The following is a 23,675-nucleotide window of genomic DNA, read 5'->3' as shown; positions in this document are numbered from 1 at the left end:
GGAAAGAAGTGAAGTTAGTAACAAGTAAACAGTTATTTAATTTTCTTTGTATTTTACAGGTCTGCGTCGAAAAACTCTTGCCTTTAAGTTCCTTTAATAATGCCTTTCACCAACCAACTTACAACAAGCAACCCATGTACAAGAAAGCCATCTATGAAGTGCTACAGGTGATTATAACCTGCCTTTTAAACTGAGCTCAATGTTTCTTTCAAATAATAGCAAATTTTATAGTTACAGATATGAGGAATAAAGAGAAAAGGATTATAATCCCTCTTTGTGATAAATTGTAACTGAATTCTTTGGTTGAGACATTGACTGTACTGATTCATTTCTGAAGGTATATGTTGAGGATGAACTTCGGTCATCAATGTTTTTTATGTGTTTGTAGGCGGCTAGCAGCCGGGCAGGCAAAGCCTTTATGGCCTGCCCCGACAGTGATGAAACAGAGACCTCCAAATCAGTGGAAATGCTAAACAAGCAGATGATTGACTGGGCTATGACAGGATTTCAGCCCACTGGACCCAAGGCCTTAGAGCCACCTGAGGGTAAGAGGAAGTCAGTATTATTAAGCCCATGTTTATCAACGCCTCTATTTCTCATAGATAAAAGCTTTTAATTTGACCACAAATGTCTCTAATTAAGCATGTGATTGAATAACTCATAATGTTGCCTGTAATATTAATTGTCTGATATGCTGTGCACCCCAGAGGAGCGTAACCCATACAAAGAGGTTTATCCTGAGATGTGGGTGGAGCCTGAAGCAGCAGCCTATACGCCCCCTCCAGCCAAAAAGCCCCGCAAAAGCACAGCAGAGAAACCGAAGGTCAAGGACATCATTGATGAGAGGACACGAGGTAAGGTGCCTCGTTTATTACGTTAAATAGGAGTCATGAACTCTATATTTCTTCCCATGGGACTCAGCAGAGTTGTACATCGAAGTGTGTGGTTGGAGAAGTAGTGTGCGGACAAGAAGTCCAATAGAGTGGCAGGTTTAAGATGAAAGTGAGTGATGTGACAAGGCAAAAAGGCTTGGGTGGTTCCAAAGACAATGAATAGATGTTTGCTTGGGTTTATTCCCGAACATGCTTTATTGATATTACTGCAGGGTGTCTTGGCAATGAGTACCTGATTCAGTAACATAACAGAAACCAGTATTGGTCTAGCCTAGAAAAGCTATTAATCTGTTTTTATACTTATATATGTATTACTTTTATTTTGTTGTGTTTCTCCATTCTCTAACATTCTTGTTGCATTTCATGAGATTGCATTAATTGGGCACCTGTTAAGCACCTTGTAACTCTGACTGACTCAAAGGTCCAGTGTGTAACATTTAGCAGGATCTATTGGCAGAAATGGAATATAATATGCATTAGGTATGTTTTTATTAGTGTATAATCACCTGAAAATATGTTTTTAGTTACCTTAGAATGAGCCATTGTTATCTATGGATGCTGCAGGTCTCCTTCCATGGAGGCTAATATGTTCAACGGCTATGTTTATATAGTAGTCCAGAATGGACAAACCAAACACTGGCTCTAAAGAGTGCCTTTTGCCTTTTTTTGCATGTTTCGCAGCCACCGTATTTTCTCCTTCGTGCTTAGAAAGGCAATCTGCAACTACACCACAAGATGCAACTAAATCCTACACACTGGCCCTTTAAGAGTGTCTCAAATAAATATGCTGAATGCTTTGAAGCTCTCAATATAATTTATTACTGGACATCACCTCTCATATATCAACCAATTATCTTCTGCTCAGACTCTTGTTTTCATTAGGATCCGATTATTTATCCAACTTTGACCCTAAACTGGATGATATATTGAGGCAAGAAAAAAGCTTTTTAGCTATAAATATACTCCAGAAGCCTTTAATGTACCCCTTTACTTGTACTGTTAGGGGTTATAATCTTCTATCCTTCCTACATAAAAAAAGCCATGATGGATTTAATGCCAAACTGGACCCAAAAACATTCTTCTTTTGTACCTTTGTGGTTTCTAAATTACATAAATTTATCTGCTTGATTTTTGTAATATTTTATTTGTTGGTGACATTAGTCAGAGGTATCAGAAAGCTCAAAAATGTCTCATGGAACAGATTTCTTATTTATCATCTGTTTTTAGTGATTTCACACATCTAGTACCTTCACAACTACTAAAACAGAAGTAGTTTTCAGCTGCATGCATCTGCATTTTTACAAACATAAATGTTGAATTCTGAATAATCTGAGCTTTTTAAAAATGTGTACGTGATTTCTAACTTCATAACTTCCTCTGGGTTTTACATTGAAAATGATTTATTGTATATATTAATGTGCCATTTATAAGAATACCTTTAGTTTTGGATTTACACAGACGGTTGAATGACAATTATTTGTAGTTATATTGTTTTTTTTGTTTTTTTGATCCGTGTAAATAAATAAACTTAAGACAACCAAACTAAAATTGGAGGTTGAAAGGAGACAAATTTTGAGTGTGGATTTTATTCACCTACATTTCTCATTTGTATTATGTATTTTCAGAGCGGCTTGTTCATGAAGTGAGACAAAAGTGCCGCAGCATAGAGGGTAAGTGATGCTCTGTTTGCTCTAGCTTGTAGCAGCACCAGGGGGCTCTCAGGGGATGAACACCTAGACGCCTTACACTCACCCTTGTTGACAAGCAAACCAGCAGAAATGTGTGCGTCTATGTTAATAGAACGGTAAAAGAGTAAAGATGAATAAATAACACTGGCTCCCTTATGAGTTGTCTCCAAGCATACCAGCTAAGATCATTAGATCTACACCTGCATCACAGCTGTTCAAATAATTTTATTGAAATGTGAAGTTGGGAGCATTGCAGCAGCAGAGTGTTCACACCTCTCTGACCTCCGCCTGTTAAACACTGACATACTGCACTTCTGTCTACAGACATCTGTATCTCCTGTGGAAGTCTGAATGTCAGCCTTGAGCACCCGCTGTTCGCTGGAGGAATGTGCCAGAGCTGTAAGGTAAGCTGTGATAGAGGTCATTAAAAGTCTGGGACTCCCACTACTGTGTCGTAAAAAGAAATCACAGCTCCTTTCAAAGCTAATAATAAACTGAACATATTTCCATCAGCACCTGATGTGACTCCATAAATTATTTTTTTTAAATATGTCAGACTGCTTATTTCTGATTAGTTTTATTTTTCTTCCTTTTTTACAGAACTGCTTCCTAGAATGTGCATATCAATATGACGACGATGGCTACCAGTCGTACTGCACTATCTGCTGTGGGGGACGAGAGGTGCTCATGTGCGGAAACAACAACTGCTGCCGGTGAGGTTTCTATTGGGTTCTACTGGTGGGAGGGGGTAATAGAAACCACACTGGGCACAATGTCTTCATAAACAATGTAAATGTGAAGCATGACAGCATATTTTGTCTCTTTTGTATGTTGTCTCATCTTCTCAATCTAAACTGCACTTCAACCTGTGTTGTACCTCGTTTCCCTCCCTCAGGGAACATTGGTTATATTCATAACTTCTAGTTCCCTTTTGGTCGGTACACTCAGTACATCATGTAAGTACCAGGGAAATTGTATCACGCCCAAGACAACCCTGCAGCTAGACTGAGAAGATACAGCCCTGGCACAGCAGTAACTGTGATGTCACCCACATCATATCCCTGCTGTCACATTCAGACAATAAAACTTCATGAACATGTGTGGAGAAGCCCAGCTCGTGGCAGAGCAGACATCCTCCACTGAAACGTCTTTAAAAAGAGCCCAAGATATGGCCATGCCCCTGGTGGAGTGCACGTGCACCCCTCTGGGCATCCATGCCCCTTACATGTTACGCAAGCCCCGCTGTATGGCTGATGCAAACAGGGGTGGCAAGAATGATGTCAGTTCACAAACTAATGACAAGGCAGGCACCTTAGGGATGTATGCAAGATGAGAGTGTAATATCACCTTTGAGTTGTAGAAAACCTTTCACAGTAGGTTCTGCTTGAAAGAGACACTATATTTCCAAAAAAGGCCCCAGAAGGAAGTCCCATTTTCCAAATTGCCTTTTAATCCCGTGAGTATAGACTCAGAGTATTCTATGTATTTACCCACTCTGTCAAATCTGGAACTTATTTCTGGTGGGTGGACGTAAACATATTCACCGTAATAACTAAAAATGCCCATTTTGATGTAGTATGGTGGTATAGTATGGTTTGGTAATTCCCTGTCCCCAGATAAAAAGCACAATGTCCTGACTAATGAGCATTTGCATATATAATGTTGGAAAGTTCCCCACTTCCGCTCTGCACTTCCAGCACTAATCATCGATCATCTGTTCCGCTGTGTGGAGTCCTCTGGTGTGTGATAATATCTGTTTAGTATTTTATATTTTATAACTTGTTTACCAGATTCTGCCAAGATGTTAAGCCATTTTTCATGTGCAAATATTTTTTACGATCTCTCTGCCATTACAGTTTTCACAGATTAGTTATTACTTATAAAATTGTTGGTTAATTTATATAATTGTGACGCTGTGCTACATTCTGCAAATTCAAATAATCCACATGTGACAAATTGCTCAAATAAATCTCAATAGGACATAAATACACCATCTTTACACAAATCAGTAGTTCGTATGGAACTGCCTCCAATGTACAATTGTTTTTTTAATACAGATAGTAGGATTGTGCCATCATTGCGCATATTGAATACATAATAGAGGCTTTGTAGTGGTCTCACAAAAATCTCATAGCAGTGATGTCAGGCACCATCATGGAGGTCCAGTGGAGAAGCTGCTCATCACAAATATTATATAAAGTGTGGTTGTATGTCAGTTGAATGGACCACTGTCACGTATAAAGAAATGTTCATAAGTATCTTCACACAGCTAGATTAAAATCTAGAAAAATACCATTGAGAACAGATTGAGCCTTGTCAGTCACATGTTGGAGGCCAATCAGCAAACAAAGGTTTGCTGTGTGTTTAGATGATGGCATTTGACATTTGGATGATAACTCGCTGCCTCAAAAAACTCCCAAACCTCATTCAGAACCCTTAAAATTAGGCCTTGAAGATGTGAAACGAAGAGTGATACTGTAATTGTGTGGCCTGTTTCTTCTTTCTTCTTTTTTTTTTTTTAAAGATAATTTTTTTGGGGCATGTATTGCCATATATGATAGTGGCAGGTAAACAGGTAGACAGGAAAGAGGGAGAGAGAACACTAGCAGGAATTGAACCATTTGGCCACGTGGCATGCACTTTAACCATTTAGCCACCAAGGTGCTCTGTGTGGCCTGTTTTTCTCACTCTGATGAATTTAGAAATTGATTTTGGGAGGAGTGAACTGTCAGTCAGCCTTATCCTTTAAATTAAGCTGTACAATAAATGACTATTGTCAACAAAAAACAGAAACCAACAATGCGTTCAATGATTTTTGACTTCACTTCCCTGTCTGTGACACTTTTAACTAGATACTAGTACTAGGTACTAATTAACTTTTTTGGTTTGTCTACAGGTGTTTCTGTGTGGAGTGTGTCGACCTCCTCGTTGGTCAAGGAGCGGCACATGCAGCCATCAAAGAGGACCCGTGGAACTGCTACATGTGTGGTCAGAAGAGTGTGTTTGGTCTACTGGGGCGTCGCACTGACTGGCCCAGCCGTCTCCAGCTCTTCTTTGCAAATAATCACGACCAAGATTTTGTGAGTTATGCGCCTTTTAGACTATAAATCCCACAAACTGTCTCATTGAGGAGTCTTTTTTTCTACGTCTCATTTTCTTACCCCCTTCTCTCTCTCGGTGTTGTGTTTCAGGAAACACCAAAGGTTTATCCCCCAGTCATGGTGGAGAAGAGAAAGCCCATTCGTGTCCTCTCATTATTTGACGGCATAGCAACAGGTTAGACAAGAACTGGATCAAAGTCTGTATGAAATGCTCTGTTTGTATCAAGTTACACTAAATCCCCCTCTTTTTTTTATTAAAAGTGACATTTTCATAATAATTTTGTCAATATGTCAATATGTGACTGACATCAAAGCATTATATTGATGAGGGGAGAGTGCTTTTAGCTTGAAATTAAATTGAGTTGTCTGTTTCAGTTCTACTCAGCATAGGTATTTTTTTTGTTTTAGTCAGAGACAGCTGCAGCTCCAAGCTTTAGTTTTCTATGTTCTGCCTGACCTTTGACCCCATCCATGCAGGGCTGTTGGTGCTGAAAGAACTCGGCATTGAAGTGGATCGCTATGTAGCTTCTGAAGTGTGTGAAGACTCTATCACTGTGGGTCACGTCCGGCATCAGGGTCGCATCATGTATGTTGGCGATGTGAGGAACGTCACACGCAGAAATGTGAGTTTAATTTATTATTTAATTAATTAATTTATTTATTTTTTGCTTAGGTGGTTGTGTGAATTGTGTATGGTCTTTTTCAGTTGAACTATGCTTCACATTCATGCAATAGTTGGATTATATAACAGCAGCCTTGCTGGTAACTAAAGAGTAGGAAATAACTTACAAAGACTGGTCAAATCGCGGCAGTGCACTGAGTGATAGTTGGCTATGATTACAGATGTGTTGCTAGGAAACCTAGAAACCTAGAAAACCTGCAAGAACATGAATTCTCGCATGTTCCTGTCCCAAACAGAAACCCAAATTTGTCCAAAAAGAGTTTGAACACTGCTCATTTATACTGCTATCTGTGCAGAAAAAGGTAAAGAATCTGTGTTTGGATGAGACGGTAGATGGAGAAACGATTGCAACATGAAACATAAACTCTACTAAGAAGAAGCGAATTGGAGAAAGTGTTAGAATTTCTCAACACTGCACACTATATCATTTTATCTCCCAAATGTCAACACCAACCGACCCAGACTCCAGCTTGATCCAATCTGTTGCAACATGCAAATATTTTCATAACAGTTCTAATGTGTGTCCCTGCCTTAAGAAGCTCAACTGCAACAGAGCATGGTTGACTCTCTGCTGTCGTTAAAACTATATTAATACTATAAAATACCTGCTTATCACCCCTAATCACAAGACAGGGCTCCGATATACATGCAGTTACCTCCAAGGAGGATGTTATACGTTCTCCCTGCTCAAAATATACAGATGTTTTCTCACACAGAAGAACCACTCTTTCGAATCGATTCGTGGGACTTATGTGGGATTTAATAGAAGTTGTGGCATTCTGAATGAATTTGGAGTTAAATATTATATATATATGACCTTAAATAGAATGTTTAACGTATATTTAATATGTAAGAAAAACTATGGAGTATATTCTGTGCACCAGATCATTTTCATCACAGTTTCCCAGCTGGGTTTTTATATATTTTATTGGCATATTTAGCTCCGTAACACATACAGTTCAGCATTTGCGAGAAAATTTCTGTCACTTCGACAGCTGCAGCGCTGCTCTGATGACATGGCGTTGACAGCTGTACTATTAATATTGTTTTGTGTAATGCCACTGTACTGACTCTGCTACATTTGTTTGCCGATCTCTGACAGCAGGCCTTGAAGCTCTGAGGTGTGAATTATTTTTTTTTTTTACCATTTGGTAACGTTTTTGTGAATGACATGTACCCGCAGACGTAGCAGTTATTGCGTTATTTGACAGTTGTAGGAGTGGAGATTACGCTAATGATGAAATCTCACGCACTCATGAACAGGTGGCACTCATCAGGATGAAACATGTGATTTACGACAAGTTTGTGCAGCTAAGAGAGTTTGGTGAATCTGACATGAAACACAATACGAGCAGAAAAAGAGAAGTTTAGGATAAGAATGCAAAAATGTTCTTGCGTGAGACCCGAAGTTGCCTAAACAACAGTAACTGCACACGAACCCTCCCGAACATAAAATCTGTAGTCTCTCTTGACCTGACTATCAAAGTCCTTAACATGCCAGATGTACAATTTACTGACATAATAGTACATGATTCCTGGCCAGTGACATTCAATATGTCCAAGAGAAAAACTAAAATATTATTACCAACGTGCATGAACTCATTAAAGGTAAAGACTGGAGACTAGAACACAATAAAGACATTTTTAAAGCATCCACCAGACTCTACAATTAAGACTGAATTGCTTCAATGAAAAGTATTTGGTACACAATATGAGGATAACAGTTTGGGGATTGTAATGCTTGGTCACTTTTATCTTACAACATATCATTGTCTATACTGTCTGTCTTTATCTGTATTCAGATACAGGAGTGGGGTCCCTTTGACTTAGTTATTGGAGGAAGCCCATGCAATGACCTCTCTATAGTCAATCCTGCTAGGAAAGGTCTTTACGGTAGGTTTTCTGTTCACTGTTGACTTTCTTTGTGATGTTGTTTATCAGAATAGATGGCCAGTATGTGCCCCTTACTGTACTTAAGCACTGTTTAATGACTCTGTCTGTCCCACAGAAGGCACCGGCCGCCTGTTCTTTGAGTTTTACAGGCTGCTCCATGAGACTCGACCAAAGGACGGCGACGACCGGCCTTTCTTCTGGCTCTTTGAAAATGTGGTTGCCATGGGTGTCAGCGATAAGAGGGACATATCTCGCTTCTTAGAGGTCAGGTTCTTAATCTAATCCTACAGGTCGTAACTTGTCATAACTTCTACCAACTAGTTAAATCTTAGACTTTAGTGTAGATACAGTACGACTCCAGTGACAAAAGGATTGATGGATTATGAATGCCCCCTTGTGGCACTAATTCATTATCTTTAGACACAGACCATTAGACAGGAACACTGACTCTCTTAATCTTGATCCAACGATGTGTTTTAATGTTCTTTAATGTATTCTTAGATAGCAGCTTTGTTTGGCTTTTGACTCCCCTTTTAAATGGAGGGATACAGTGAAAAGTGCATTGATGCTGACTTAGGTTTACACCTAACCCTAAATTGATTTTAGTCAGTTCAAACTGTTGCCAGTAATACTGAGCTATTAAATAGCAACTATGTATACAAATAATACCTTGATTCCTCTCTAACTGGTGTTTTTTCTGCTCCGCGTTACTTTGATTTTAGTGCAACCCAGTGATGATCGATGCCAAGGAAGTGTCTGCTGCCCACCGTGCTCGCTACTTCTGGGGTAACCTTCCTGGCATGAACAGGTTGGTGTGTGAATGGTGAGGGAAGCAGCAGCCTGTGACATACACAAAGATAGAATTGTTGTTAAACATAACCCTAGTTAAGAGACTGACTATTCCAGTCATATATTAACTAAATTGGGAAATAAATTCTCTTTTTCATATGACTTGCAGTCTTGGTTTCGTTCACAAGTACCAATACTTGTAGCTTTGCACATTCAGACTGCATCTCCTGAGCTCAGTATGAGAAAACGAACACTTTACAATCAGGTAACAGCTCTCCAAAACCCTAAACTTAGTTTACAGGCAATAAAATTAGTTGTTGTAGACAAGTGAAGCCTAATTCTGGCCTATTCTCAAGTTGATCTTGGTGGATAGTTCAAGAGAAATTAACATCTAAATAACAATTGTGGCTCCTGTTCTTTTTCTGCTTTTCAGGCCTTTGAGTGCTATGTGCAATGACAGGCTGGACCTCCAGGACTGTTTAGAACACGGCCGAACAGCCAAGGTACTTGTGTGATATAACAAATATATTACAACAACGTGCACCACCTGGAGAATTGTCAGCAACATGTTGGATGCTCTGTATGAACCTGTGGACTTCAGTCTGACACCTCTACATTCCTTCCATTCCATACATTATGTTAATTTGGTTGAGGCAATAAGTGCATTAAACCAGTCTGTGACAGTCAAAACTGTAATTTAACCCTTAAACAGAAGAAACAAACAACATATTTAATTTTATCGCTCCAAGCAGGAGAAAAGCACACGGGCGGCTCCCAGTGGCAGCAAGAGGTAACAGTTTTAGTCAATCAGTCAGTACTGAAATATCATGACATTTCATGGTATTTAATTGAATCCAGAATCCTCATGTTTATTAATTGTTGTGTGGACTGCAGCAAGACCAGCAACCACTTTGTGGAAATTAATGGGGAGCCAAATAAAGAATCTGAATCTAAATCTCAGTCTTATATGCGTCAAAGGATGAAAAAACATAGAACTAGTTAGACTCACAGACTAATATAACTCTTGTTGCCTTTTTTCTCTGTCAGTTTGGCAAGGTGAGGACCATCACCACCCGGTCTAATTCCATCAAGCAGGGCAAGGACCAGCACTTCCCAGTCTTCATGAATGAGAAAGAAGACATACTCTGGTGCACTGAGATGGAGAGGTATGTAAACATCGTCCATAAAACTACCTTTCACAGCTCTTCCAGCAATCAGAATCTATAAAATGATCTTACTGTGTCTTCCCCTATTCTGCTCCCTGCCTGTCTGTCTGTCCTCTTGGTTGTTTTGTGCCGGGCTGGTTTCCCTGTCAGGGTCTTTGGCTTCCCAGTCCACTATACGGACGTGTCCAACATGGGCCGACTGGCAAGGCAGAGGCTCCTGGGCAGATCATGGAGTGTCCCGGTTATCCGCCACCTGTTTGCACCACTCAAAGATTACTTTGCCTGTGCCTGAGCAGCAAGAAAACTCACTCGGAACCATTTAGGAACTACAACTACATGTTGTGACTAGAAATAAGAGCCTTGATCCTCAAATTATACTCTTGTATAATTTGCAAGCAAAACATTGACGTAGATTTTACATTATTTCTTGTATTTGAATTGTAATTCTTATTCTATTTAATTTTGATATGTCATTTTACCTTTTAGCAGTGTTATCAAATATTGTTGATTTGTTTGTGCAAGCTATACTTGAGACTATGCTTTCTTCTGAAGACACTGAGACAGAAAAGTCTGAAAACATGAATTTTAAAAGAGACGGTAACGCGATGGGAAAGATCTGAAAGATATAGGACATGTTTTTAAGATATGTGAAATGTTTCTGCTGTGTGAGCATACTGTACGTCGTGGCTGTGAGATTCCCACCTGCAGTGCAGCCATGCTTCCAGCTACTGAGCCTCACAGAGATGTGAAAGAGAAAGCCGACTTTCTTCAGTGTCAGGAGAGCTGTGTCTTTAAGAATCCAAAACACCAGATCACATATACCTCTTTGTTTACAGTTTCTATACACAACTGAAGGTAATAAAGGTACTACTGTAATATGGTTACAATACCATGGTGCTCCAAGATGATGAGAAACATCATAGCCCATGTGGCACTACAACATTAGACAATACGGAGCTCTTCAACCTGTTGCTGGAAAAAACATGTGATGTATTTACACTTGATGAAAAAAAAAAAACTATTCTGCTCCGTGCCGTCTTGTTAACTTCAAAGACAGTAGACTGCAAAATAGAGTATATCCTCTTTTTTTGCATTTTACAGCTTTTATACAGTTTGTACTGGTGCTCATTTAATCTCTCAGCCTTGCCACGCTCAGGCTCACTACCTGGATCTGCACAAACAGAAAGTGAAGCTAGCCACATGGGAAATGATGTTTTCTGTCATTCAAAGAAAAAAAAAAAAAACCATAAGATCAACGTCTGTGAAACTATTTTTTTTTCTAGTTTCATCCTGACCAATGACATTACTGTACAACTGTTAGCAAGTGTGGTTGCTGGAGGGAGGTAGGTTGACCAGGCCGGGTATCTCTGCTCCTCAACTTCCACCTCTCTTAACTGAAAAACTGTCAGGTGCAAATCTTCAACAATATGGTGCGGCTTCACAAAGTTCTTCTACCTTTTTATAGCAATTTTGTGCTGTTTTATCAACATTATAAAGCACTTTTATATGTATACTTTCTTTTTTTTTTCTTTATATTTTTTAAAAAAAATATTGGTTCTTGTGAATTGTTTATGTTGTTATGTTTTATGATGTGAATCTGCCCTCATGTAATACTTTTTGTATACAGTAGGGCTGTGCCAATAGAAGTGGAAGAATGGATTTTGATATGTGAAACCCATGTTATTTGACTTCAGTGTATAGTAGATGGATTGACATTTGTAACCCCAAACCCCCTTTCCCCTCCTCCATCATCAATATTGTTCTCTGTTTGAAAGCAGCGATACAGTATGTTACTACCCAGATTCATAGAATGTCTATTTCTATTAAGATTGTAAAATGTAAGACAGAGTTTAAGAACTATGTCATGCGCTTTGTATAATATTTTGTCCCTTGTGAAGGACAGTTGGCCCTGATAAATCTTGGTCGTCATGTTGACAAATTTTAAGTGCTGATCCAAATTTGGATTACATTCACAAACTAAATTCTCTTGATTGTAACCTCTAAGCTAAATATGGAGGATTTAGGCGGCAGTTTGTCAAAACGTAAAACTGACACAGTGCTTGTCAGCACTCAAAGAATAAAGAGGGTAATAAAAAACAGATATTATCGCTTATCTATATCATATTTAAGATTCAAAATTTGAAATTTAATTTCTTAATGTAATTAATTTCTTAAGTGACCTTACTGACATAATTTTTGTCCACACACCAGGCTCAATATGAGCTTGTGTGCTTTGTGATATTTTAACCAGATGTTATTTTCCCCTCCTCCTATAATACTTTAACATCCCCTCATGTTTGTACATTTTGTACATAGAGTTTTCCGGTTGCTGTTTTTTAATTTGTTTTTACTTTTTTTTTTTTTTTTTACCTATGAGATGTACAAATATAATTCTTTGCTAATATATATCATCAAATTAGGACAATTCTTAGGTTAAAAAATAAAAATCAAGTGACAAATTTGATTCAAAACTTGCTTTTAGCGTTAGATGTAGGGAGACTCCAAGTCGACTTTATCCTACAGATTTTTTTTTGTGTCAAGTGAATCCAGATTTAATGTTGTGATCTTAATAGTGGCCAATGGACAGCATTAAGATGAACGGTCTCAACTTCACTGCACAGCCCTACATGGTGGTGTTTTGTTTTTTTTTGCTTCTGTTTTCTTTTGTAAGAGGGATTGTAGGTGTTTCCGATGGTGCTAAACATTTTATCTAAAATATATTTGATTGGAAGAGAAATAAACATGTGTCGACATTGACTGTTTTTAAGTTCCTTGTAGTAACGGAAAAATAACTATTATTTCACTTCATATAAATATATTAACAAAGGCATTTTAACTTTGTACTTGAAAAAATAAGGATAAGAAATAATGAAAGGTTTCCTATATTGTTTTAGACTAGAGATTGCTGTAGTTGGTGCTTATCTGTGGGAAAATCGTGTGAGAAAAAAAAACCAGTAATACGTGTTACTGTAGCATAATGTATGCTTAATACGCATTGCTTCTTAATCCTACATTCCATGCCGTAATATTCTCCATGTCTGTTTTCAAAATGTTGTTTTGAATTCATTGTTATTTTTTATCAGAAACAACATTACATTTTTAATGTTCAAGGCAGGTCAATAATTCTATATGTCATAACTGTTTATGGCCTATACGCTTTTTCCTCAAGACCAGTTCGTACAGCAAATGTAGCAGTCATTCTCCACTTTGACCCCCCCTCCCCCAGACTTATGTTTAGTGTCCAGAAAGAAGATACAGGCTCCCTATGTACTTGTGCTGGAGAACACTTGAATAAATGTATTGTTTTTGTGCAAAAAAATTTGCCACCTCCTGTCCTTTTTTTAATTATTATTCATATTTAATTTAGTTTCCAATCTCAAGCATTTCTCCATAACATTAAAGATTCACTATTTAATGTGCCACAATCCAAGATAATGTTTTTTGGGGGGGAACATTTGTTGGATTTAGTAGCATTTTGGTCTCTACACCCTCGTCTTCCAAGCGCAAAGGAGAAACATGGCAGACATGACATTTTATACTTGTTATAGTAGAAAGCAGAGATCTTACTAATAGAATTAAAAGTAATTTTCAGATAGTATCACACAATAATTGTCATATTTATGAGAAACTCAGTCAGGATTATGAGAAATCTTGTAATTATGAAAAACTGTCTGATAATTATGATATAATAAAATCTGAATTATTGGGAGAAAAACGACTAATAATGAAAAACTGTTCACAAGTGGCAGAAATGGACTTCCAACACTGACACACGGTCTCATTATGATGATGATATTTTGGATATTGGACCATTTCAACCACAATAAATATTCATGTGACTCTGTTTCAGCTTCTAATTGTCAGGGGTCTGATGGAGGTAATGGACATTGACATTCAGCTCCAGTTTCCATGCCATTGTGCCCTCCAGCAGGGTATTTATTACTCCGGGTCCTGACACCTGGGTCTTCACCACCCTCAGTCCTTTAAAATAAGGGTGTTGCCCTACACCTCCTCTCTGATCAGACCTGAACATGTTGCCACTCTGCAGTCTTCCATTCAGCCATCAATTTAGAGTTTATGGGCTTGCACTTACATTTCCTACTAATGCCATGTGCTCATAAATATATTATCTGTTTTATGTTTATTTTTTCTTCCATTAGAATTGTGGCAGATTAAGCCCGGGTCATGTAAGGTAAGACATAAGAAAGACTAGACTATCAATATATCCAATTAAAGCTCACAGAGAAATTTAAGCCATTAAATCCAAGATAACAGTCCTAATAATACATTATAATAATCTATTATGCAGTCTCACTCTGCTGTTATCTTTATGCCACCCTCTTTTCCTGATAGTGGTACAGCCTCCTCACAGTGGACACGCCCTAAGTCCAAAGTAATTGGTTGCTTAGGCGACCAAGCCTTCACCCGGCGCTGCTGATTGGAGCGTCGCACCGTCTGACGGCCTGGATGCTGCGAGCTGCATCAAGTGGACCACAGAAACATGGAGTGGCACCGGAACACTAGCGATTGGCCTACAAAATAAAAGCATAACAGGGGCTAGTCCCAGTGTGTGCTTGTACAGTAGTCAAACCCTTTAAGATGACACTGGTTTGTTGACAATTAAGCCACTGTAGGAAGCCTATTTGTGTTAGATAATACAAAGTTTGATCAGATGATTTAAAATTATTGCTTGTTTTTGCCGGATGTACATATTTGTGAAGAGGTTTCAGCAGTTACATTGGCATATATATCACTGGCACACAGAGTGCTATGTATGAACCCCTTAGAAACATATACACGATTGCATTTAATTTTAGTGGCCTACTAGATCACACAGTGAGCAATTTGCAAAAATGTCTTTAGTTTTGAGTAATTCATGTTAATCATTACTTTTTTAAGGATTGTATAACTCATAATTACAGTCCTATTAAGTATATATAGTATGAGGCAGCTTTTTCTAAAACCAATATTTTTAGACCCATGCAGGGTATTTTCTAGCCCAAGTGCATGGCAGGAGAAAATATTTTGCACAAATATGAATGAGGCTGGTAGTAAAGCTCTTAAAGTCACATATGGATGAAAAAGAATTTTAATTTCATACAGATGCCTCATCAGTCAGCTCAGTCATAGTTTGATACCAGACCTCGTTCAGGGATTCAACTAGAGTGAATGAAGAGAAACAAAACGGCATTTCAACCTGATTTTAAAGTCTTGTCTCACTACTCCTTTGCAAAGGAAAATCATTTGTCGGGCAATTTTGTTTTATTTTGAAAGCCACAACCAGAAGTCTCCCTTACATCTCCTTGCTGACTTGATGGTGATGATGCTGCGTACTGCTGGTCCCGGACCGGCCAGGAAGGCATCCATCTGGTGTGTATGTGTATGTGTGTGTGTGTGTGCGTGCGTGTGTGTCTCCTTGGGAAGTGCCATCCACGGATTGTGTTGCATTCTGTTCCTGTCAGAAAGTAACCAGAGAGCCGAGTGGAGCAGCAGCAGCAGGCCCATAGAGGAGGTATGTGGACCACATCATCAGCTTTATTCTCACTAGCTGGCTGCAGCGGCTCTGGTCTGCTGGGGTCGGGGGGGGAGGGTGGGGGAGAGAAATGCCCTGCTGCACTTTGTTTCCATGCTCCCTGGCTAAACGCCTGGGTTTTTCTGCCCTGCCTGCTGTGCCTGCCACCCTCTCAGGATAAATACACACCCTGAAGTACAACTACCACCTGGCCGGAGGGCTGTGTGTGCTTATAATGCGAGGCCACTTTAGCGCCGTTGCATTGCAAGCTGGTCTTTATTGTGGAGGAGGGACTAGGGAGGACTGAGAGTTAGGGAAGGCGGTTTCTAGGTCGATAATGAAGCCTGTGCAGCCGATCATGCCGGATGGAGACCGGTTTCTTTGTGTCAAGTCGCACAAGTAGAAGTGTCATCATTTCACTGCGATCACATTGTTGCTGTGAGATTGCATTATTCAGGCTGGATAGGCTGCTTATGATAGCAACTGGCATATAGTTGAGATTGCATTTGATTTGTAGCAAATGTAATAGATAGACAAATATAGAAATATAGGCTGTAGGGATATTTGAGCAATATAGTTCCAAGGCCTGTAGTATTATAATTGTACTCCAAAGTGACTTAAACTGTAGGTCATATTGTGGTTGCATATCTTGAATCTGCAATCGATGTATGTTTTATTTATTAAAAAAAAACCACTTTCTTTACACTGATTCATCGTGCAAGTCTTAAAGCAGGTAAGCTCACCTGTTTTATTATTGACTACCCAGCGTCAACTTCCATGGTGGTTACTGAGCAATAGGCCCTTTAATATAACATTAACTTTATTATAGCCTGTAGCTGCTTCCATGCTGCTTCGGTTTAATGCACAGAGGAAAATACTGTAGGAGTGCGTCGTCTTCTAGCTTGTGGCCTGTTTAGTATCAGTGCATGAGCATTTAATAATAAAGCATCCTCCACATTATCAGCCATCAGATCTGGATGTGTGAAGGAGTCCATGCCATGCAGTAAAGTTGCCGCACCCTCATACGTACGCATCCTGCACGCACGCAAGCACGCAGGATGGGCACACTCACACACACACACACACACACACACACACACACAATACCTCACATCATTAATACAGTGGTGTAAAAGGGAAGGGAGGAGGCAGATCTTCTTTGTTATTGGTAAATAGATAATTACTGATATCATCAAACCCAGTTTGCCCAGTAACTGATTTGAAGAAATTAATGTTTGCATTATTTTGTCTCTGATTTTTGTGTTGTTTAGATTAAAGAGCAGAACAGAGTGGAGCAGCCTTGTGGTTGTGCCCAGACACTGTAGCCAGAATTGTAGAAATACTAAGGGTCTTGAGACCCCACCCTCCTCCCAAAATTCACCCCCTGCAGTTCTGCAAATTGCACTTGAGAACATAAAGATAGAAATTCTTATTCAATTCCTCATATTGACAGCAATACAATTCTGAATACTTAATCCATTATTCCTTTTTTGTGGTTCAAAAGTTGTCCAGTTTAAATTTACTGGGTTAAAAAAAATACTGAAATCAGTCTGTAACATACATTACACATAACACACATTTAGAATTGTTGAATATAAACTCCTCACAAGTCGCTAAAACTCTCTTAATACACAGAAGATATACTGAAGACATGACCTCATTATCCTCAGTGGTTTACTTTACATGTGGATGCATGTCTATGAGTTCAACACCAACACTGATTCAGAGATTGTTTAGTTACAATCATTTTAGATGCTGAATGAGTAAAACTATTTGACAAGAAAAGAAGCAAAGAGTATAGAAAAGTTTTAAAAATGAACATACTTCTGTGTATTTTTGCATTTTGGTCTTTATGACAGAGGTGATAGCATACAGACAGACAGGAAACAAGGTAGAAAGACACACAACAAAGGTCCCTGGCTGGAATTGAACCAGGGACGTTGTATTGACATGGTATGTCAGAATATCCCAAAATTTGTTTTTTTATTATAACCTACCCCAGTAATCGTCTGGCAACCCCTTAAATATATCTTGCAACCCTTTGTGGGGTGCTGACCCACTGATTGCGAAGCCCTGTAGCAGAGAAGTAGAGTAGAGCTATTTGGCATGCGTGTTGTGGAAGAAAACCCACCTGAACTCACTTAATTCTTACTTCTCAGCCATTTGGATTCTTTCTATATAGCTTCATTGTGAGTGGACATCATTGTAAGTAGCTTTGCACTTTGAAAATAATGGCCTTATTGACCCTTGTCTGCCTGATTGTGATCCACAACTGGACTCAGCTTCTTTCTATTTACCACTACATCACTGTCCACTGGGACGTCAGGTCACAGGCGGTGACTGACACAGCCTACTACTCAGTCCTGTAGCTGATGTCAGTCACAGCCTGACAGACTGGCCACAGAGCAGCACTGCTGATTCTTGTCTCTGCTAGACTTACTACACTGTGTCAGAATGAGGTACTGTAAAAAAGTAAAGTTTCTTTTAGAAAAAGTTGCTGTAGCTAACTTTTCTTGGGCTTTTTGTAGTTTATTGGTTTTACATTTGGTCAGTTTACCACAGTTTTAGCAGCTGCTCAATATACCTGACAAAAAAGGGTTAAAAATGTATTAATACATAATTTTTTCCCCTCTTCCTCCCAGAGCTATAGCCATGTCTTCCAGCTCAGCAATGGTGCGGATCCTGATTAAAGGAGGCAAGGTGGTGAACGACGACTGCACCCAGGAGGCCGACGTCTACATCGAGAATGGCATCATCCAGCAGGTGGGAAAGGAGCTGATGATTCCAGGTGGAGCCAAAGTGATCGACGCTTCTGGAAAACTGGTCCTGCCCGGGGGTATCGACACCAGCGTCCACCTGGAGGAGACCTTCATGAACGCCACCACAGCAGATGACTACTACAGCGGCACTAAGGTAAACGTCCTGCTGGAAATAGCAGGAAAGTAGGGCAGCTGGCATCGTCCTAATTGTAGAGAAGAGCAAAAGCAAACCTTAATGTCACAGCATGTTTTTCAGTTAAAGCAGTCATGTTTCTGCAATATTTAGAAACTCAAACTATTCAGTGCAGTTTTTGTGTTAAATTTGTCAGACTTTCTTGGATACCCCCTACCTTTGATATTGCTTATGATCATAAATGTGCTCTTTTTTTTCTATCAGATAGAGATCAGTGAAAGTTTTCCTCTGATGATATTTTTAACCAAGATGGCAGTGATGCTTCTTTAGTTTGGTTTTGAGGAGACAAGACAGCTTTAATATTTGGCATCAAATGTGTTGGTTAGTTTAGACACAACTACTCCTACTGTATGTAAAATAATGAATTTAGAACATAATGGAATAATAGTGTAATATTATTAAAAGTAAAGCAAAAAAAAATACAATGATAGAGGGCATCAAGCTTGGAGGTTGGAACCACAATAATTGGTTGATTAATTAATCAGCAAATTGACAGACAGTTAATCAGACACTATATTGATAATCGTTTGTCATTTTTTAAACAAGAATTGCCTGGTTTCTGCTTCTAAAATGTGAAGATGTTCTGACTTTCTTACTCTCCTTGAGTGTAAACTGAATATCTTTGAGCTTTGGTCTGTTGGTTGGACAAAAAAAGACATTTGAAGACATCACCTTGGACTCATATGTTGCTGGAATGCTCCTCAGAGAGCCAGATGTCACCAATCCTGCTTTAAAATTGCAAGTGGTTATCATTAAACCAGACCAACAGACGACAGAACTAGGGTAATCGCTTAAAAACATGCATATAAAATAGCGAAAAAGCATTTAAATATCTTAAATCTTTCATACTTTTCTGACATTTTACAGGCAAAATTATAAATTGCTTGTTGAAAAAAATAACCAGTAGATTTATAGATAATAAAAATAGTTTTTTAGTTGCAGCCGTGCTTGGTTTTTTGATTTCTGGAAGTGTCAGAAGGTCACAGAGTCTGTGTTTTACCAACATCACACAAAGATGATTTGGCACTTTGCTGCTGGCGAGACTGCCAGAAAGTGTGAAATGGAGTCATCATGGCTGCTGATAAGACTGGGATACCCCATCTGCTTCAGGGCACCATGATGACTCATCACTCTGTAGCACTCTAAGATGATGGAGGTTGAGAGATGACTGATGCTGAGCTCCAGTCATTTTCAGTGACTAAACAGACAGACCGTAGCCGGTAGACGCTGGTGACAGACACTATTCTCTGCTGTTCCCTATCCTCACCCTTCATTCCTCTCTCTGTCGCTCTCCTCGCCCCTCCCTGCCTGCTCAAAGACAAATGCAGATCAGTATCTGTTTCCATGGATACCAGGGGGCTGCTGCAAAGACTGCTGCAAAGCCTTTTCACTCACGCCATTGTGCTTGGAGACAATGGTTCTCAGACCCACGCCCCCCTCGTCCTCCCTCCCACTACACGCTACTCGACTCTCTAGGGTCAGCTGACAGATGCTTGCTGGAGCATGCACTTATACACAAAACACACTCTGTCCTCACTTGTTGTGGATATTAGTGTGAGATTAAAACATCTAAACCTGTTTTTGAAGGATAAAAAGTGCTGATGCTGTAAAGAAATGATATAGTTATTGTAGTTAATGCTTTAAATGCATTTGAGTGGCAGTCAATCCTGTGCTTTAAGTACCGAAGGATTTATATTTCCCTTTGCAGTCATCCTCAAATAACCATAAAGATAAACATTAATGGCAAATTAAGCTTTTACGTTTATGTTCGGAGCAGTATCTGTGTTGATTAGTAGATTACTTCAGTTTTTATGGGATTAATAAATCAATATCTTCTGCCTGAATGTCACTTGGTGCCTCAATTCAAGTTTCAGTTAATGTCAATTCATTTTAGTCTTTAATAGCCATTGATAAAATAACACAGGAAAAATCAAGGCAATAGAGTTTACACATTTGAAGATCCTAATCATCAGCATGGATTAAAAAAAAGTGACAACCATATCCATTATGTTTTGCATTTCTTTTAGGCTGCTCTAGCTGGCGGTACCACAATGGTGATCGGACACATTCTGCCAGAGAAGAATGAGTCTTTGCTGGAAGCCTACGAGGCGTGCCGCAGCTCGGCAGACTCCAAAGCCTGCTGTGACTACGCTCTGCACGTGGGAGTCACTTGGTGGGGACCCAAGGTACTCCAACACTTCTGCTTCTCTCTCCACATGATTTCCAGGACCATGTATTTTTCTTATGTTTCTTACTTCTGCTCTACCTCAGTTAGTGACTTCCTACAATTCCAGATTCAGATTCAGATTCATTCTTTATTGTCCTCAGGGGAGGAAATTTGTTTTCACAGTCTGTACAAAGAGCACTTTCGACCCATGAATTCTACACACACACTACACATAGTACACATATACAGACAATATACACATATCTACACATATAACACAGGAGCAATTCCCAGAATGCTTTTTGAGAGCCTCCAGAGACTAGATGTTTACATATTTCTTTCAGCCCACTTATATGTGTAGGTGGAGAAGTGGAGATAATTGAGATGACAGGAAATGTGGCCATGTTGCATTCTGGTTAATTAAGGCTGTTCTACAATGAATATCTGGCTGTAAACTTGTTAAACAGAGGTTCAAGATGGTGACAAAATAAAGAAGCTCTTGAGGTTTGATTAAAAACAACTGATGTTTGCACTAGATATTTTTACTTATCCACAAAAATGAAAGAAATATACCACAACATAACAACAAGGACATAAAATAAAAGGACACCAATTGCTGTGTTCCTTCATTCAGACCTGGATTCTTCTCTGTACAAGGATACTTGCTGAGAGATCCAAGAGCTCATTTACACTTTCCCTTTCCTGCAGGTTCGAGCTGAGATGGAGAAGCTGGTGAGAGAGAAAGGAGTGAATTCCTTTCAGATGTTCATGGCCTATAAGGACATGTTCATGCTGAGGGACAGTGAGCTCTTCCAGGCTCTGCAGCACTGTAAGGACATCGGAGCCATAGCAAGAGTTCATGCTGAAAATGGGGAACTGGTGGCAGAGGTGAGGGAGAGTGATATCACTATCTTACCACTCATATTTCTGTCTATTATGTATTATGTATTGTAGTATACACAAATTAAAGTATATTCCAATTGATGTATACATAATTTATTCTCTTCCCAGGGTGCAAAAGAAGCACTGGACCTGGGCATCAGTGGCCCAGAGGGGATTGAAATCAGCAGGCCTGAAGAGGTTTGATAGGATTATTCTGGTTTTCCTCTCAAATACTGTCAGTCAAGCTAAATTAAACTTGTATTATATCCAGACTCTTGTCAGGAGTATTATTATCATTTCTGTGATTAAATAAATCCAGTCGATATCTTTCATTCACACTACAGGCACAGGTGGCCCCAAATTTTTGCTCATATGTGACTCTGATTTTGGCCACTTTCATATGTTTTCCAATTTAGATACAGGTCAGATTATTCGCAATGTGATCTCAGTGTGAACAGCCAAATTAGAATTCATGTGAATTTTATGTCACTCTAGGTCAGCATTCCTCATGCGGGTCACTTCAGGACTATGCCCTGATTACACTGTAATCTGATATGGGCCACATTTCAAAACGAATGTGAGCCAAACAACAGCAACAAAAATCAGATCTGAGCAATAAATCAGGAGTGAGCATTAAGGCTTGTAGTGTGAACGTAGCCTAGTATCTCACTATGATTCCTCAAAGTGTTCTGTTTCTTTACAGTTGGAAGCAGAGGCGACCCACAGGGCAATTACCATCGCCAACAGGGTGAGAGAGACACCTCCAGCATTAAATAAACCATCAAATAATGGTTAAAAGATCAGTTTCTCTAAATGTCTTACTGTACACTGTGTGTGTTTATTATTAGGCCCACTGCCCGATCTATCTTGTCAGTGTATCCAGTATGGCTGCAGGAGATGTGGTGGCTACAGCAAAGATGCAAGGTGAGGTCTTTTTTCTGTTACAATCAACATTATCATACATACCTTTTTCTATAGACACTGTCAACTATTTTAGTTTACCTGAAAAAGATGACTATTCAACAGTGGTGGAAAATACTGGATGAGATCTGATAATTACTTTTAGGAAACAGACACGGACATTTTTTGCCCCTCCAGGAACCATTTTTTAATATTCTTCTATATTTCTCCTTTTTGTGTTCAATACTAAGGGCTAATGGTGCCCAAACTCCTGTGTAATTAACTGTAGCTGTGTGTTTAATTTATGTTTACCTCCTAGTTCACATATATTAGTTCTGCATCACAGTTTTTCTGTTAAATTTAAAATGTTTTTATAGTTTAAAATAGTAATTTTCTGGTGTTTTAGAGTCAAACAAGTCATGGTTCGCTCGCCTAATCTTTCAATCTCTTGCTTGCTTAACTTCTGCCCCTTTTTTTACAACAGTGTTTTCACTTTGAACCAGTGTGCATCCCTATTGTACTGTCTGACCTCAGGTAAGGTGGTCCACGGTGAAACAACCACAGCCCACGCTGTGCTGAACGGCATGCAGTATTATCATCAGGACTGGGCCCATGCTGCTGCCCACGTTACCGTGCCTCCTCTCCGGCTGGACCCCAATACTCCCAATTTCCTAATGAGCCTACTGGGAAAGTGAGGAAAACACTATAAAAACTCACAATAAATGTAATATGATGTTAAGTGAGTCTGCTGCAGTAATAAACGTGACCTTCCGTCTCACTCTCTTCGATTGCAGTGACACTCTGAATGTTGTGGGGTCCGACCACCGTCCATTCACCATCAAACAGAGAGCTATGGGCAAGGATGATTTCACGAAGATCCCCCATGGGCTCCCGGGCATTCAGGACCGCATGAGCGTCATCTGGGAGAAAGGAGTGGTATGTGTAGCTCCTTTGTTCCTGTCAGGCTGACAGAGAACTTGCACAAATAGGACATCTGTTTTGGTTTGGTGGCTAACGATTTAAAAAAATAAAACAGACACACACAAAAAA

The 23,675-nt window shown here is 39.3% G+C and overlaps 2 protein-coding genes across 6 annotated transcripts in view; both read left to right on the top strand.

Annotated features, from left to right (window-relative positions):
* The window catches only part of dnmt3ab (DNA (cytosine-5-)-methyltransferase 3 alpha b), a gene marked incomplete at its 5' end in the record, with an annotated part of 41,202 nt that extends 27,671 nt beyond the window's left edge, over positions 1-13,531 (top strand). For 2 of the 5 annotated variants that reach the window (XM_035674286.1, XM_035674284.1), the window contains 15 exon segments: positions 60-167; positions 389-545; positions 708-854; positions 2,519-2,563; positions 2,906-2,985; positions 3,182-3,294; positions 5,478-5,661; positions 5,773-5,857; positions 6,160-6,305; positions 8,167-8,257; positions 8,373-8,521; positions 8,980-9,065; positions 9,480-9,549; positions 10,094-10,212; positions 10,363-13,531. In XM_035674286.1, the coding sequence (XP_035530179.1) occupies positions 60-167; positions 389-545; positions 708-854; positions 2,519-2,563; positions 2,906-2,985; positions 3,182-3,294; positions 5,478-5,661; positions 5,773-5,857; positions 6,160-6,305; positions 8,167-8,257; positions 8,373-8,521; positions 8,980-9,065; positions 9,480-9,549; positions 10,094-10,212; positions 10,363-10,504 (1,722 nt within the window). In that variant the 3' untranslated portion in view covers positions 10,505-13,531. 5 annotated transcript variants of the gene reach the window in all.
* A 2,059-nt stretch (positions 13,532-15,590) lies between these two features.
* dpysl5a (dihydropyrimidinase like 5a) overlaps positions 15,591-23,675 on the top strand; it is a 12,168-nt gene continuing 4,083 nt past the window's right edge. Inside the window, exons 1-9 of the mRNA XM_035673838.1 lie at positions 15,591-15,724; positions 18,367-18,637; positions 20,704-20,862; positions 21,552-21,731; positions 21,855-21,923; positions 22,429-22,473; positions 22,574-22,649; positions 23,160-23,316; positions 23,420-23,561. Coding sequence (XP_035529731.1) covers positions 18,377-18,637; positions 20,704-20,862; positions 21,552-21,731; positions 21,855-21,923; positions 22,429-22,473; positions 22,574-22,649; positions 23,160-23,316; positions 23,420-23,561 — 1,089 coding nt within the window. The 5' untranslated portion in view covers positions 15,591-15,724; positions 18,367-18,376. The remainder of the gene's footprint in view (positions 15,725-18,366; positions 18,638-20,703; positions 20,863-21,551; positions 21,732-21,854; positions 21,924-22,428; positions 22,474-22,573; positions 22,650-23,159; positions 23,317-23,419; positions 23,562-23,675) is intronic.

Source organism: Morone saxatilis, unplaced genomic scaffold (genome assembly GCF_004916995.1).
Source record: "Morone saxatilis isolate NCDOM2014 unplaced genomic scaffold, NCSU_SB_2.0 Contig3, whole genome shotgun sequence".
Taxonomy (NCBI): Eukaryota; Metazoa; Chordata; class Actinopteri; family Moronidae; genus Morone; species Morone saxatilis.
This window is presented reverse-complemented; position numbering and strand designations above follow the sequence as displayed.